The 17,014-nt window shown below is 40.5% G+C and overlaps 1 protein-coding gene across 1 annotated transcript in view; it reads right to left on the bottom strand.

Annotated features, from left to right (window-relative positions):
- Positions 1 to 1,034: 1,034 nt before the first annotated feature.
- The window catches only part of ARFGEF3 (ARFGEF family member 3), a gene marked incomplete at its 5' end in the record, with an annotated part of 182,678 nt that continues 166,698 nt past the window's right edge, over positions 1,035 to 17,014 (bottom strand). The window contains 3 exons of the mRNA XM_082669258.1: positions 1,035 to 1,238; positions 2,607 to 3,825; positions 16,521 to 16,642. Of these exons, the coding sequence (XP_082525384.1) occupies positions 1,047 to 1,238; positions 2,607 to 3,825; positions 16,521 to 16,642 (1,533 nt within the window). The 3' untranslated portion in view covers positions 1,035 to 1,046. The remainder of the gene's footprint in view (positions 1,239 to 2,606; positions 3,826 to 16,520; positions 16,643 to 17,014) is intronic.

Raw genomic sequence — 17,014 nt, 5'->3', positions numbered from 1 at the left:
AAGGGTGTTGATATAAAATGAGCTGTTTTGTTTTCTTAAAGACAAAATGTTATACCTTATGTTCAGATAATTGTGGAGCATAGAAATGTGTGTGCAACAAGGAACTAAGGCACCATTTTTTCTTTCCCTTTTCATTTTTGCCTTGGGAACAAAAGCAAAGACTATTGGGACAGTCAGGGTGGCCGGTCTTAAGTCATTTGGCTCTATCTGTATCAGCCAATACCACTGAGTACTATGTGTCAAAGGCTGCCATGCCACAGACTTAAAGTCCTGCCATGAAAGAATTTCCTTCCTTTAGAAGTAGGGAAGTGAAGGCACAATAGTACCTTACATGAGGAAGTTGGCAAATACCAACCAGAAAATCTTGACAACTTAAGAACAATTTTGAAATGTTCTGGAATATTTTAAAGATTATGACACCCAAGAATAACATTTTTCCAACTGTTTTCTTCCCTGCCGAACTCATAATCATAATATAAATCTTCCTCCAATTAATCACGTCTGGTACTTCCTCCAATTAATCATGTCTGGTAATCATGTCTGTGTGTACATCAGCTTGACTTACCAGCAGATATTTCTTTAGCTATTGCATTTTTTAAAATGATGGATCGTCCGGGTTCAATCCCTGGTCGGGGAACTAGATCCTGCAGGCATGCTGCAACTAAGACCCGGTGGAGTAGTAAATGACCGATGTAGTTATAAATAAATAAATAAAATGATGGATCAATGTAATGTTTTCAAAGGAGTGGCCCTTGAAAGTGACTCATTTGGGGACAATATTGCAGGCAAAGGCATTGGGAAATAAGATTTAGAAATGTGTCCAGGAATATAGAGTCTTCTGAAATTATGTGCAAATTTAGAGTTTCACTTGTGTCATCCAGATACAACCTTAGTATCCAGAATGGCCCCAGTGCTGATTAGTTAGGGAGCAACTGGGTGTTCTCTGAGTCGCGGGGGCTGGTGGGGGGGGAAATGCTATCAGCTGGACTGGCAGACATACTCTAAACCCTCCTGGTGTATCCCCTTGGGAATGGAATGTGAGTCTCCTACACAATGATGTCATAGACACGGCCCACTCTGCCGAGCCATTCTCTCACAGCCTGGCGAACTCTGATGTCAGTCACGTGACAGGTCAGCTGGCTGATGCATGGGAACACTGCTGGCTGGAGCGCTGTGAAGGTCTGGTCCGGAAGGATCTGAATCTGATTGAGAACTGTTAGCACCATGTTGGTCCATGCCTAAGAGAAAGGGATTAAGAGAATTAGCAGTTTTCTCCAGCAGTTTCATTTGTACTCAAGTGTGGCTAATATGCAAATGAGTTTTCTCAGGCTTTAGGCTTCAATAAATGTAGTCTTTACTAATTTAATGCACTTATAATAAAACATCAGTTTAAGTTCATATATATATATATATATATATATATATATATATATATATATGGACTAGCAGAGACTCATTTCACATTAGGAATACATTATTTCCAGCTTTTACAAAATACAAAAATCTTACTCCTCAGATTTTTAAAAACTCTCTTGCCTTCTCATGATGAGATTTTCATAGGCCATGTGACATTTTTAATCAGCAGTCTCTCTAATGTCTAGAAAACTTGGAATAGGTCTACCTTAATTTAGGGTAACTTTTGAAATCATAAGCAAATCTCCAAGACGTGAAAAAGCAATTAAGATTTGTTATTTGTCAAGCAGGTCATCTGTTAAAGAATAATCTTACATCTCAGTTTGACTGGATACTTTTACAAATACAGTCTAAGATGATTTTTGTGGATTCTGAACTATGAAGTTTAGTTCTATGTTCAAGATACATCAGAGGAAAAAAGTATCTTGCAAGATTCATACTAATTCCAAGTTTATGTTCATTCTAAGAATACATTCCTGTATAGGTCCACAGAATCCTAGGGCCCAAGAGCTCCTATCTTACTATGCCTGCAACAGGAATCTACAACTTAAAATAAACGTCCAGATGACTTTTAAAGGGCTCTCCATGAGTTTAGATCCTTCTGTCTTTTCCCATCTCATCTTTTCTTAAATTGAACGAAACAGTGCCCCTCTTCTTTACTTCTCAAGCTCATTTTTGGGAGGTACCATAGAATTGCAAATATTAATTATATAAAGGAATAGGAACACTCTGAAAATGAGAATTTTTATGTGCTCAGGATGGGCTAGAAAAACAATTCATTGGAATAACCACATAATATGAACTTTGCCTTTTCCCTTTACATAATTCTTCATAACTACAGAATTGCTTCAGGGCTATCTTCAAATGACTAACTGGCATTGAGTCCTGGGTTTAAGTCCATCCATTTTCTAAGCTTTGGCGTCATCTTATTTACACAGGTGGGTTCCTAATTCTCAGTAGTATCTGTTATGACCCATAGAAACAATTCCTGAAATTATGAGAATACAATTTCAGTTTCACAAGGATGTACTGATGGATCCTATGTCTTAGGGGCAGGCAGTCCCCTGACTGTGGAGGATCATAACGTGTCTGAGTGCTCCCTGAGGGGCACAGGTGCGTCACTGGTACCCAGCTTCCCTCCTGCATGGCCGGCTGTGGACCCTTGCATCCTCTGGTGGGGGGCGGGTACCCACCTGGATCTGGGCTTCGGCGTCCCTTGCAGAGACACTCCGGGAGCTGCCGGTGGAGCCCGAGCGGGGCCTCTTCTCCTGGCGCAGCAGCTCAGGGCCAGCGCTGAAGGAGTGCCGCATCTGCCCCTGGTCCATCAGGTGCTGGGGCCGCTGGAGCAGTGGGGAGCCTTGGCCCCTGGGCCCCAGTGGCTCTCCCTTCTTCTCCACCTTGACCTCTTTGGGGAAGGTGGGCAGGTTATGCTGTTGTTTCCTCTTCTTGTACTCGGTCATCAGCTTTGAGATGGTCTTGTCGGCTGCCATGGTGTAGATTTTGTTGCCGGCGTTCTCCCACCACTCCTTCTTGCGGCTGGGGTCCTTCTTCTCTACCTTGGGGCTCGGGGGCAGCAGCAGCATTTCCCCGCTGGTCCCCCTCAGGCTCGGCGGCTCGCTCGCGTGATCGCGGGTCTGACTGCGGTCATCCTCAGAAGGTGTGTCTTTCCCCGAAAAGCCCCCAGTGGACGGGGTGGATGACCCCGACTGGAAGGAGGGAAGGATGAAGAAAGGGTCGCTCTTGAAGATCGGTGCCTCCTCCATACTGTTTTCCAGGTCCAAGTGCATCTGGATGTAGTTATTACACAGCTCCATGCACAGCTTGTGAAGCCTCTTGACCAGCCACACCCAGTCCGCGTTGCTGATGGGCTGGACACTGAGGGAGGGCATCCGAGCCCTCCACTGCCTCTTCTCCTTGCCTCTAGGGGGGCTCACCTGGGCGGTCTCCTCAAAAATGTCTTCATCTTCTGATGAACACTGCTGGGAGGAATCTGTGCTCCTCTCATCGTCCTCAAAAAGGACCTTCTTCACTTGCTCAGCAGTGATGGTTTCCTGGTTGCTGAGAACAGCACACACCAGTGCGTGGAAATAAATGTTAAAACTCATGGCAGACTGGCGGTAGAGGTTGGCAGCGCCCGCGATGCCAGACACTTTCTTCAGCAGGCACTTCAACCCAGGGCTGGTGTCAAACTCTCTGGCCGTCCTGTAGGAGTCCAACAGCAGGTCAAAGATGACGGCCAAGTTCTGCATGGAGATGTATCTGAGGAAGCCAGCCAGCTTGGTTTCTGGCACTTGGATCTTCTCCTCCCCAGGAGAGGGGCCTTTGACAAACTCTTCTAACAAGATATCATATAAGTTCTGGAGTAACACTTGATGGGATAGTAAACTCACCACAATTTCCCTGAAGGAAACACTTCAAATGAAAAGAAAGGCATTGATTAGTAGCCAGCTGCCTTATATGAGTTACCTTAAAGCAATTCAGACCTTACACAAACAGAATGACTAGGCAAAATTACAAAGTAAACTACTTGGATTTTAATGTCTTTCTTCAAAAAGGACAAATTTCTTGGGGCATTACAAGGTGACAATTTTAATCATGATTAATGGAATTCATGACACTTTTAAAATCTGGGAGCTATAGAATTAATATTATGATATTGAGTTAACGATTCTCAACAAGACTTAGGAAACAAATAGAACAATTTTATTTAAAAATCTTTAACGTAGACACAATTATGTTATATGACCTGTTTTCTTTCATAGTTATGAGTAATAAAACAAATCAAGAAAGTAACAATTTCTGTTGAGTTATAGTAATTGTAATTGGCCTTTTTCCAACCCTTTGCCATTTTTCCTTAAACCCAATGCTTTTACTATTTTTTTTAAGTGACGGCTGAGGAATTTTTAATAAACAGAAAAATTAATATATAATAATTAACATTATGCTTGGACATTTGAGTTCATTTTGTTTCCCCAGTTTCACTTTTTCCTGCATATCTAGGAATGAAGTCTTTATTTCACTAAGATAGGCTTAAGAGCTTAAAGTCTCTCTTCTGCTAGTTATCTAGGGAATCCAAGAAACAGCTAATTGCAAGATTCCACGTTATTCTTTAACTGGTTGCATCATTTTATCTTGTGCAAGGATAGCCTCTGAAAGTACAAAGTCAGGATGTGAGAGCACGTTGTATAACATACCCAGACAAAGGCAATATTCCAGATAGGCTTGGGGGAAGAGAGAGGAAGAAGGAAGTATTTACTGGTCTGCACATTGCAGATATAGGAATTCTGACTACAACTGTCAAGTGTGTCAACTCTGCTAAGACACCTAGCTATGAGAATACCTGGAGAGATTTTTTTTTAAATTTAGAGTATAGTTGATTAACAATGTTGTGTTAGTTTCAGGTGCACAGAGAGTGATTCAGTTATACATATACATGTATCTATTCTTTTTCAAATTCTTTTCCCATTTAGGTTATTACAGAGTATTGAGCAGAGTTCCTTCCCTGTGTTACACAGGTCCTTGTTGGTTATCTATTTTAAATATAGCAGTGTGTACCAGTCAATCCGAAATTCCCAATCTATCCCTCCCCTCCATACTTCCCCTCTGGTAACCATAAGTTCATTCACTAAATCTGTGAGTCTGTCTCTGCTTTGTAAATAAGTTTGTATCATTTTTTCTGGATTCTGCATATAAGCGATATCATATGATATTTGTCTTTCTTTGTCTGACTCACTTCACTTAGTATGATAACCTCCAGGTCCATCCGTGTTGCTGCAAGTGGCATTATTTCATTCTTTTTAATGGCTGAGTAATATTCCATTGTATATATGTACCACATCTTCTTTATCCATTCATTTGTCAGTGCACAGATGAATGTTTCCATGTCTTGGCTATTGTAAACAGCGCTGCAATGAACAATGGGGTGCATGTATCCTTTCGAACCATTTTTCCCTGGATATATGCCCAGGAGTGGGATTGCTGGATCATATTGCTGGATCATAGCTCTGTTTTCAGTTTAAGGAACATCCATACTGTTCTCCATAGTGGCTGTACCAATTTATAGTCCCACCAACAGTGTAGGGAGGGTTCCCTTTTCTCCACACCCTCTCCAGCATTTATTGTTTGTAGACTTTTTCATAATGGCCATTCTGACGGGTGTGAGGTGATATCTCATTGTAGGCTTGATTTGCATTTCTCTAATTAGAGATCTTGAGCACCTTTTCATGTGCTTCCTGGCCATCTGTATGCCTTCTTTGGAGAAATGTCTATTTAGGTGTTGTGCCCATTTTATGATTGGGATGTTTGTTTTTTTCAATATTGAGCCGCATGAGCTGTCTGTAAATTTTGGAGATTAATCCCTTGTTGGTCGCATTGTTTGCAAATATCTTGTCCCATTCTGTAGGTTGTCCTTTTGTTTATGGTCTCCTTTGCTGTGCAAAATCTTTTGAGCTTAATTAGGTCCCATTTGTTTATTTTTCATTTCATTTCCATTATCGTAGGAGACAGAATGAAAAAGATATTGCTGCAATTTCTGTCAAAGAGTGTTCTGCCTATATCTTCCTCTAAGAGTTTTATAATATCTGGTCTTAGATTTAGGTCTTTATTCCATTTTGAGTTTATTTTTGTGTATGGTGTTAAAGAATGTTCTAATTTCATTTTTTTACATGTAGCTGTCCAGTTTCCCCAGCACCATTTCTTGAAGAGATTGTCTTTTCTCAATTATATAGTCTTGCTTCCTTTGTTGTAGACTAATTGACTATAGTTGTGTGGGTTTGTTTCTGAGATTTCTATCCTGTTCTGTTGATCTATATTTCTGTTTTTGTGCCAGTACCATACTGTTTTGATGACTGTAGCTTTGTAGTATAGTCTGAAGTCTGGGAGCGTGATTCCTGCAGCTCTGTTTATCTTTCTCAAGATTGCTTTGGGGCTTCCCTGGTGGTGCAGTGGTTAAGAATCCACCTGCCAATGCAGGGGACACAGGTTCGAGCCCTGGTCCGGGAAGATCCCACATGCCGTGAAGCAACTAAGCCCATGTGCCACAACTACTGAGCCTGCGCTCTAGAGCCCGCGAGCCACAACTACTGAAGCCCACATGCCTAGAGCCCGTGCTCTGCAACAAGAGAAGCCACTGCAAAGAGAAGCCTGTGCACTGCAACGAAGAGTAGTCCCCGCTCTCAGCAACTAGAAAAAACCCGTGTGCAGCAGCAAAGACCCAATGCAGCCAAAAATTAAATAAATGAATAAATAAATAAATTAAACAAAAAGATTGCTTTGGCTATTTGGGGTCTGTTGTGTGTCTATACAAATTTTAAATGTTTTTGTTCTAGTCCTATGAAAAATGCCATTGGTAATCTGATAGGGATCACACTGAATCTGTAGATTGCCTTGGGTAGTAGAGTCATTTTGACACTATTGATTCTTCCAATCCAAGAAGATGGTATATCTTTCAAACTGTTTGTGTCATCTTCAGTTTCTTTCATCAGTGTCATAGTTTTCAGAGTACAGGTCCTTTGCCTTCTTAGGTAGGTTTATTCCTAAGTATTTTATTCTTTTTGATGTGATGGTAAGTGGGATTGTTTCTTTAATTTCGCTTTCTGACTGTTCGTTGTTAGTGTACAGAAATGCAACAGATTTCTCTGTATTTATTTTGTATCCTGCAACTTTACCAATTTCATTGATGAGCTCTAGTAGTTTTCTGGTATCATCTTTAGGATTTTCTGTGTATAGTATCATGTTATCTGCAATCAGTGGCAGTTTTACTTCTTTTTTCCAATTTGGATTCCCTTTATTTCTTTTTCCTCTCTGATTGCTGTGGCTAGGACTTCCAAAATTATGTTGAATAAAAGTGATGAGAGTGGACATCCTTGTCCTGATCTTACAGGAAATGGTTTCAGTTTTTCACTGTTGGGTATGATTTTAGCAGTAGGTTTGTCATATATGGCCTTTACTATGTTGAGGTATATTCCCTCTATGCCCACTTTCTGGAGATTTTTAAAATCATAAATGGGTATTGAATTTTGTCAAAATCTTTTTCTGCATCTATTGAGATGATCATATAGTTTTTATTCTTCAATTTGTTGATGTGGTGTATCACACTGATTGATTTGAGGATATTGAAAAACCCTTGTATCCCTGGGATAAATCCCACTTGATCATGGTGTATGATCCTTTTAATGTATTGTTGGATTTGGTGTGCTAGTATTTTGTGGAGGATTTTTGCATCTGTGTTCATCAGTGATATTGGCCTTTAATTTTCTTTTTTTGTTGTTGTATCTTTGTCTGGTTTTCGTATCAGGGTGATGGTGGCCTCATTGAATGAGTTTGGGAGTGTTCCTTCCTCTGCAATTTTTTGGAAGAGTTTGAGAATGATGGGTGTTAGCTCTTCTCTAAATGTTTGGTAGAATTCACCTGTGAAGCCATCTGGCCCTCGTATTTTGTTGGGAGTTTTTTTGTTTGTTTTTTTTTGCGGTACGCGGGCCTCTCCCGTTGCGGAGCACAGGCTCTGGACGCGCAGGCTCAGTGGCCATGGCTCACGGGCCCAGCCGCTCCACGGCATGTGGGATCTTCCTGGACCGGGCACGAACCCATGTGTCCTGCATTGGCTGGCAGACTCTCAACCACTGCGCCACCAGGGAAGCCCCATTGTTGGGAGTATTTTAATCACAGTTTTAATTTCAGTACTTGTGACTGGTCTTTTCATATTTTCTATTTCTTCCTGGTTCAGTCTTGGGAGATTGTACCTTTATAAGAATTTGTCCATTTCTTCCAGGTTGTCCATTTTATTGGCATATAGTTGCTTATAATAGTCTCTTATGGTCCTTTGTATTTCTGTGGTATCTGTTGTAACTTCTCCTTTTTCATTTCTAATTTTATTGACTTGAGCTCTCTTCCCTCTTTTTCTTGATGAGTCTGGCTAAAGGTTTATCAAAATTTTTTTTTAGAAGATATTGCGGGTAGGAGTTATTAATTAATTTATTTCGTTTTGCTGTGTTGCGTCTTCGTTTCTGTGTGAGGGCTTTCTCTAGTTGTGGCAAGCGCGGGCCACTCTTCATCGCGGTGCGCGGGCCTCTCACTGTGGCGGCCTCTCTTGTTGTGGAGCACAGGCTGCAGACGCACAAGCTCAGTAGTTGTGGCTCACGGGCCCAGTTGCTCTGTGGCATGTGGGATCCTCCCGGACCAGGGCTCAAACCCGTGTCCCCTGCATTAGCAGGCAGATTCTCAACCACTGCACCACCAGGGAAGCCCTATCAAATTTTTTTATCTTCTGAAAGAACCAGCTTTTAGTTTCATTGATCTTTTTATTGTTTTCTTTGTCTGTATCTCATATATTTCTGCTCTGATGTTTATGGTGTCTTTCCTTCTACTAACTTTGGGGTTTTTTTGTTGTTTCTCTAGGTGCTTTAAGTGTAAGGTTAGGTTGTTTATTTGAGATTTTTGTTTCCTGACGTAAGATTGTATTGCTATAAACTTCCCTGTTAGAACTTGTTTTGCTGCATCCCATAGGTTTTAGATTATCATGCTTTCATTTTCATTCGTCTCTAGGTCTTTTTTGATTTCCTCTTTGATTTCTTCAGTGATCCATTTGTTGTTTAGTAGCATATCGTTTAGCCTCTATGTGTTTGTGTTTTTTACAGTTTTCTTCTTGTAGTTGATTTCTAATCTCATAGCATTGTGGTTGGAAAAGATGCTTGATATGATTTCAATTTTCTTAAATTTACCAAGGCTCTCTTTGTGGCCCAGCATGTGATCAATCCTGGAGAATGTTCCATGTGCACTTGAAAAGAATGTGCATTCTGCTGCTTTTGGATGGAATGCTCTATAAATATTAGTTAAATCCTTGTGGTTTAATGTGTTGTTTGAAGCCTGTGTTCCCTTATTTATTTTCTGTCTGGATGATCTGTCCATCGATGTAAGTGGGATGTTAAAGTCCCCCACTATTATTATGTTACTGTTGATTTCTCTTATGGCTGTTAGGAGCACCTCAATATATAAGGCAGATACTATGTTGGGCACATATATATTTGCCATTGTTATATCTTCTTGGATTGATCCCTTGATCATTATGTAGTGTCCTTCTTTGTTCCTTGTAACAATCTTTAAAGTCTGTTTTGTCTTATATAAATATTGCTACTCCAGCTTTCTTTTGATTTCCATTTGCATGGAATACATTTTGCCATTCACTCACTTTCAGTCTCTATGTGTTCCTAGATCTGAAGTGGGTCTCCTGTAGACAACATATATACACGTGTTGCTTTTGTATCCATTCAGCCAGTCCGTGTCTTTTGGTTGGAGCATTTAATCCATTTACATTTAAAGTAATTATTGATACGTATATTCTTATTGCCATTTTAATTGTTTTGAATTTGTTTTTGTACGTGCTTTTTCTTCCCTTCCTCTTTTGTTCTCTTGTGATTTGATGACTAACTTTAGTGTTGTGTTTGAATTACTTTTTTTTTTGGTGTGTGAATCTACTGTAGATTTTCGGTTTGCAGTTACCATGAGGTTTTTGATATAGAAATCTATATAAAAGCAAGATTGTTTTAAGTTGCTGTTCTTTTAATTTCAAATGCATTTCCAATATCCTGCATTTGTGATCTCGTCTTCTCACAATTGCTGGTTTTCATATCATATTTGTGTGCAGATTATTTCCTATTTTTACTGTATGTTTGCCTTTACCAGTGAACTTTTCCATTCATAATTTTCTTGTTTCTAGTTGTGGCTTTTTCTTTTCTGCTTAGAGAAGTTCCTTTAGCATTTGTTGCAAAGCTGGTCTGGTGGTGGTGAATTCTCTTAGCTTTTGCTTGTCTGTAAAGCTTTTGATTTCTCTGACAAACTTGAATGAGAGCCTCACTGGGTAGAATATTCTTGGTCATAGGTTTTTCCCTTCCATCACTTTAAATATATAATCCCACTCCCTTCTGGCCTGCAGAGTTTCTGCTGAGAAATCAGCTGATAACCTTATGGGAATTCCCTTGTAGGTTGTTTCTTTTCCATTTTTGCTTTTAATATTTTTTCTTTATCTTTAATTTTTGTCAGTTTGATTACTATGTGTCTCAGTGTGTTTCTCCTTGTGTTTATCCTGCCTGGAACTCTGCATTTTCTGGACTTGGGTGACTGTTTCTTTTCCCATGTTAGGGAAGTGTTTAGCTTATCTCTTCAAATATTTTCTTAGGTCCTTTCTCTTCTCCTTCTGGGGCCCCTATAATGTGAATGTTGGTACATTTAATGTTGACCCAGAGGTCTCTTAGGCTGTCCTCCTGTCTTTTCATTTTTTTTTCTTTATTCTGTTCCACAGCAGTGATTTCTATCATTCTGTATTCCAGCTCACTTATCTGTTCTTCTGCATCAGTTATTCTACTATTGATTCCTTCTAGTGTATTTTTCATTTCAGTTATTATATTGTTTGTTTGTTTTTTAGTTCTTCTAGGTCTTTGTTTCTTGTATCTACTCGATCTGTGCCTCTATTCTTTTTTTCAAGATCTTGGACATCTTTACTATCATTACTCTGAATTCTTTTTTAGGCAGATTGACTAGCTCCACTTCACTTAGTTGTTCTTCTGGGGTTTTATCTTGTTCTTTCATCTGGGACATACTCCTCTGCCATATCATTTTGTCTGACTTTCTGTGATTGCAGTTTCCATTCACAGGCTGCAGGGTTGTAGTCCTTCTTGCTTCTGCTGTCTGCCCCCTGGTGGATGAGGCTGTCTAAGAGACCTGTGCAGGCTTCCTGGTGGGAGGGACTGGTACCTGTCCACTGGTGGGTGGAACTGGATCTTTTCCCTCTGGTGGGCAGGACCATGTCAGGGGGTGTGTTTATCAGGCAGCTATTTATTCAGGAAGACTTTAAGCAGCCTGCCTGCTGATGGGTGGGGCTGTGTTCCTTCCCTGTTGGTTGTTTGGCCTGAGGCATCCCAGCACTGGAGCCTACAGGCTGTTGCGTGGGGCCAGGTCTTGGTGAGAAAATGGCAGCCTCCAAGAGTGCTCACGCCAATGAATATTCACCAGAACTGCCGCCACCAGTGTCCTTGTCCCTGCAGTGAGCAACAGCCACCCCCCACCCCCAACTCTGCAGGAGACCCTCTGATACTAGCAGGTAAGTCTGGCCAGTCTCTCATGAGGTCTCTGCTTTTTTCCCTGGGTACTGTGCATGAGCCCTGTGTGCGTCCTCCAAGAGTGGAGTTTGTCTCCCCCAGTCCTGTGGAATTCCTGCGATCAAACCCCGCTGGCCTTCAAAGCCAGATTCTCTGGGGGCTCCTCCTCCAGACCCCCAGGCTGGGGAGCCTGATGTGGACCTCAAACCTTTCATTCCTGTGCGAGAACTTCTGTGGTATAATTGTTTTTCAGTTTGTGGGCTGCCCACCTGGTGTGTATGGGGTTTGATTTTATCATGATTGTGCCCCTCCTACTGTCTCATTGTGGCTTCTTCTTTGGATGTAGGGTGTCTTTTTTGGTAGGTTCCAGCATTTATTTGTCAGTGGTTTGTTCAGCAGTTAGTTGTGATTTTGGTTTTCCCATAAGAAGGGGTGAGCTCATGTCCTTCTACTCCACCATCTTCAAACCCAAAGCTTTTAGAATCTTATTGAAGTTGGTTTATAGGCACCAAACCAGTTTTCCAGGATTAAGAATGTTAATGCTTTAGGTACATATGTATAAAAGCTTTAGTGCTTCCAGTGTGGGAGATAGAGAAGGTCTAAACACTGAAAAGTTTTTTAACTTTAGAGGTATTATGGGGCTAATATTTTCAAAGAAAGAAATTGATAATTTAATTTGCAGCCTTCTAAAACAAACCTAGGAGAGAAAACAGCATTCCCTCTGCACAGGCTAATTCCTTTCTGCATCCTTTTCTGCCAGCACAGACGTGGGACTTGTTTGTGGGCCTTGGATGTGCATTTGGGGGAGGTGGGAGAGGGTGAATGCTCCCTAGACATCTGGCCAGATCTCCTGGTTGAGAAGCAGGTGCAACCTGCCAGTCATGACAACTTCCTAATCAATCAGGGCAGAGCCCTGATAAGGCAACATTAGAAGTGAATGCTCACATTTTGGTGATCCAGCCCCTTTTGTTTGGCTGGATTCCTGTACACTCTCAATTCCAATTCCAACATTTTAATCCACCAATGTGGTTTTGGGTTTATGGTTTCCCATTCTTTTCACTGCTCTTAGAATTTCACAAAAATAGCTTATGCCATGATGTTGCAAACTAATTCCCATAACTGGATAATGACAAAATTACAACTCATTCATACTACAGATTTCAAAAGTCCAACTGTTACATTAATACTTAAAAAAATTTTTTTTATTGGAGTATAGTTGATTTACAATGTCATGTTAGTTTCAGGTGTACAGCAAAGTGCATCAGTTACTATATCTCATACATATTACATATATACCTATATCTCCTTTTAAGATTCTTTTCCCATATAGGCCATTACAGAGTATTGAGTTCCCTGTGCTATATAGTAGGTCCTTATTAGTTATTTATTTTATATATAGTAGTGTGTATATGTCAATCCCAATCTCTCTCTCCCCCCTCCCTTTCCCCCCTGGTAACCATTAGTTTGTTTTCTACATCTGTGACTCTATTTCTGTTTTGTAAATAAGTTCATTTGTACCATTTTTTAAGACCACGAATTTAAAAATTATTTTATAACTAGGAGAAAAAACTTTTAACTAGCAAAAAAAGAACAAAAATCCTCCCATACATTTTTTAAAGGTTGACCTTGACCTTTGTGTAGTGGTATCTCAAAGAAAACATCGTACTTTCGGCAAAAATGGAGTATGTACAAAGAGCTGTCACTCACAAAGAGTAACCCCTTCTAACATATCACTTAAGCAACTTTCTTGTGGTAAAATATATATAACCTGATGTTACCATTTTAACCATTTTTAAAAGTTCAATTCAGTAGCATTAAGTACATGCACAATGTTGTGTAACCATCACTACTATCTATTTCTAGAACTTTTTCATCATCACAAACAGAAACTCTGAACCCATTAAATGGTAACTCCCCAACCCCTCCTAATTCCCCCACCATAGAAGTTATTTGAGGTATTAGGAGACCTGAATATGCACTCCTTTGAAGAAGCAGGCTGTGAAAGCCACCAATTTGGTCTAGTGCTTCATGTCCACAACTACAGGACCCTAACTAAGAAGGGAAATCCTGTCACTTATCACTGGGCTGGCCTCCACACTATACTATAAATCTTCAAGGGACAGGGCAGTGCCTTTCTCATCTTCTTGTCCCAGGGCAAACGTATGCTGAGAGAAGCATTCAAAACAAACCAAAATAACAAAAAACAGATTAGTTCCGAGTGCAGGTGCCTGGAAGAAAGGGTCTCCTTGAGCAGTGGCTCTGACACTTCAACCCCATCCTGCTGGCAGCCTGGACTCCTGAAGTAGGAAGCACAACCTTCAGAAGTGATGGACACTTAGGTTGCTTCCATGTCCTGGCTACTGTAAATAGAACTGCAGTGAACACTGTGGTACATGACTCTTTTTGAATTATGGTTTTCTCTGGGTATATGCCCAGTAGTGGGATTGCTGGGTCGTATGGTAGTTCTATTTTTTAGTTTTTTAAGGAACCTCCATACTGTTCTCCACAGTGGCTGTATCAATTTACATTCCCACCAACAGTGCAAGAGGGTTCCCTTTTCTCCACACCCTCTCCAGCATTTATTGTTTCTAGATTTTTTGATGATGGCCATTCTGACTGGTGTGAGATGATATCTCATTGTAGTTCTGATTTGCATTTCTCTAATGTTGTTGAGCATTCTTTCATGTGTTTGTTGGCAATCTGTATATCTTCTTTGGAGAGATGTCTATTTAGTTCTTCTGCCCATTTTTGGATTGGGTTGTTTGTTTTTTTGATATTGAGCTGCATGAGCTGCTTGTAAAGTTTGGAGATTAATCCTTTGTCAGTTGCTTCATTTGCAAATATTTTCTCCCATTCTGAGGGTTCCCTTTTGGTCTTGTTTATGGTGTCCTTTGCTGTGCAAAAGCTTTTAAGTTTCATTAGGATATGAGGAGGGAGAAGGTAAAATAGATAGCTAGTGGGAAGCAGCCGCATAACACAGGGAGATCAGCTCAGTGTGTGACCACCTAGAGGGGTGGGATAGGGAGGGAGACGCAAGAGGGAAGAGATGGGAACATACGTATATGTATAGCTGATTGATTCACTTTGTTACAAAGCAGAAACTAACACACCATTGTAAAGCAATTATACTCCGATAAAGATGTTAAAACAAACAAGCAAACCCAGATTTCTCTTTACTTAAATGTTGCAATCTGGTTTTAGTTCCAGTCTTTTTTTCCCCATGGGTGATTTTAATGTGGACCTCTGAGGACGCACCTAACCAGCAGATGCACAAACTTTTCTTACGTCTAACTCATCTTCTCCTACCTTCTGTGCTAAGAATTGCCCCTGTGAATGAGTGAAATCCAACAACGCAAAATACTTAAAGAATTTTAGAGGATGTTTTAAGGCGTAGTGGCTTCTACTAAAGAATGTGTGCTTTTCCTGTTTTACTGAATTTCATTGAGGGGGTAATTGTCTATTGAAAGCACTAAGTAAACTGAGGAACCATTGTGATAAATTTTTAAATCTTAACCTTTTAAAACCGTTAAACCAGTAACAGAGGAATATTAGGTGATCCTATTTTTCCTGTTTTATTTATAATGTGAATTCAGCTTATTATTCCTCTCCCCCTTTTTCTCCTTTTACTTCAAAAATTGTTTTAGTAGGAATAATTGGCTGAAGGGACTAGAAATATATAAAAAAAAGGAAAACAGGTAAGAACTGAAATTTGAAAGTAGATCAACGCTTAAAGCTGTGGAAAGGAATGCACAGTCATCGGTATGCAGAATAGATAAAAATGCCCAACACTTTTGCGTGATCGGCAGTGGAGGGAAGCAGGGCACAGAACTGGGAGGAATACGTGGGATATCGGTAAAGGTCTACTTCTGAAGTGCAGTGGCAGGTTCATAGTTAGTTCACTTTTTATTCATGCTTGATAACCTTTGAACCTTCCACATAGTCTTCTGTATGTACCACACACAGTTGACTAAAAAAAGTTAGCACCTGGAAATTTCACCCAAATAGGTCTATTAATCAAACTGCTATGCTACCTGGTAACTTTTGGAAAATTCACACTCTCTCCCTAACATGGAAATGGTAAAGGACACAGGCATTGTGCTCAGCTAGACCTGGTTTTGATTCCAGCTCCCCTGCTTCGCAGTCTCCCTGAATGTTTCCTCATGCACAAGTGAAAGTGGATTACCTACTCCCTGTACTTCATCTATTGAACTCAAATACTTATCATCATTATTATTAGTGTGTCAGAAGTTTTAAAATGGGAACTTTCAGTCACTGGCTTCATCTTAAACTCTAGGAACAATGTTTTTTTGGCAGGATGATAGTATTTAGAAAGAGCAAGTTTCCTGTGGCATGCACTGAGCTTTCTGGATCCTAACAGCTGTACTGCTCATGAGAAGTTAATGATGTATTTCTCACTGAAACAATATGAATCAGAGCTCATATTATTTTTTAAAAAGGATTATGATATGTACGATGCTATAGATACAGTGAGTTGTGCCCCGCCCCTGGCAAATTCATACACGGAAGTCCTAATCCATAGTATCACAGAATGCATACCTGGAAAAAGGGTCTTTAAAGAAATAATTGGGTTAACGAGGGCATTAGGATGGGCCTTAATCCAATATGACTGGTGTCCTCCTAAGAGGAGGAAATTTGCACAAAGATATACAGAGGAAAGACCATGCAAAGACACAGGGAACGGACGTTCATCTAGAAGCCGAGGAGGGAGGCCTCAGAAGAATCCAACATGGCTGACACCCTGATCTTGGACTTCTGGGCTCTGGAACTGTGAGAAATTCATTTCCTGTTGTTTAAGCCACCCAGTCTGTGTACTTTGTTACGGCAGCCCTAGCCAACGAACACATGTGAAATGTGGGAGATTTGGTTAAAATGCTGGCAAGTTTTTGCTAAGTGACTCCACAACCATTTTCAGTATTCTTGGCTGAAGCCTGAATTACAATGAGCAGGAGCTGGGGATAAACGAACTTTTCTATTTATAAGCGCTTAGCTGCTTACCTTTTCTTGGTGTGTCCATTTGGCTTCTCATCAGGAGGCAGTTCAATAATGAGCTGACAGGACTGAGCATGATCAAAGTTGTTTGGAGTCTTTGGGGAGCTCTGGGTGTCCAACATAAACACCTGCACACGTATACAAAGGTACAGGTCAGAGCGCCACCGTCCTCGACCTGCCTCCTCCAGGGCTCAGCTGGATGGCCTTCGGCAAGTGGCTCACTCTTTCTACTCATTCTTTCACCTTTAAAATGAGGTTGGTAATGATTTCCTACTGGTATGTTTGTTGAGAGAATTAAATGAATTAATGTGTGTGTACTGACATATGCAAAGCATTAGAACAGAAGAGTAAGTACTCAATAAAAGTTAGCTGCTGGCACGAATAGTAATAACACTACTGCTTCTGCCACGAGACAAGTCATTACACTCCAAATAGCAAGGACTGACATTTAATGTTGTTAAGAGTAAATAAAAAGGGGCTATGTTTGTAAGAGGTCTTCT

Source organism: Grampus griseus (assembly GCF_964374135.1).
Source record: "Grampus griseus genome assembly, chromosome: 13".
Taxonomy (NCBI): Eukaryota; Metazoa; Chordata; class Mammalia; order Artiodactyla; family Delphinidae; genus Grampus; species Grampus griseus.
This window is presented reverse-complemented; position numbering and strand designations above follow the sequence as displayed.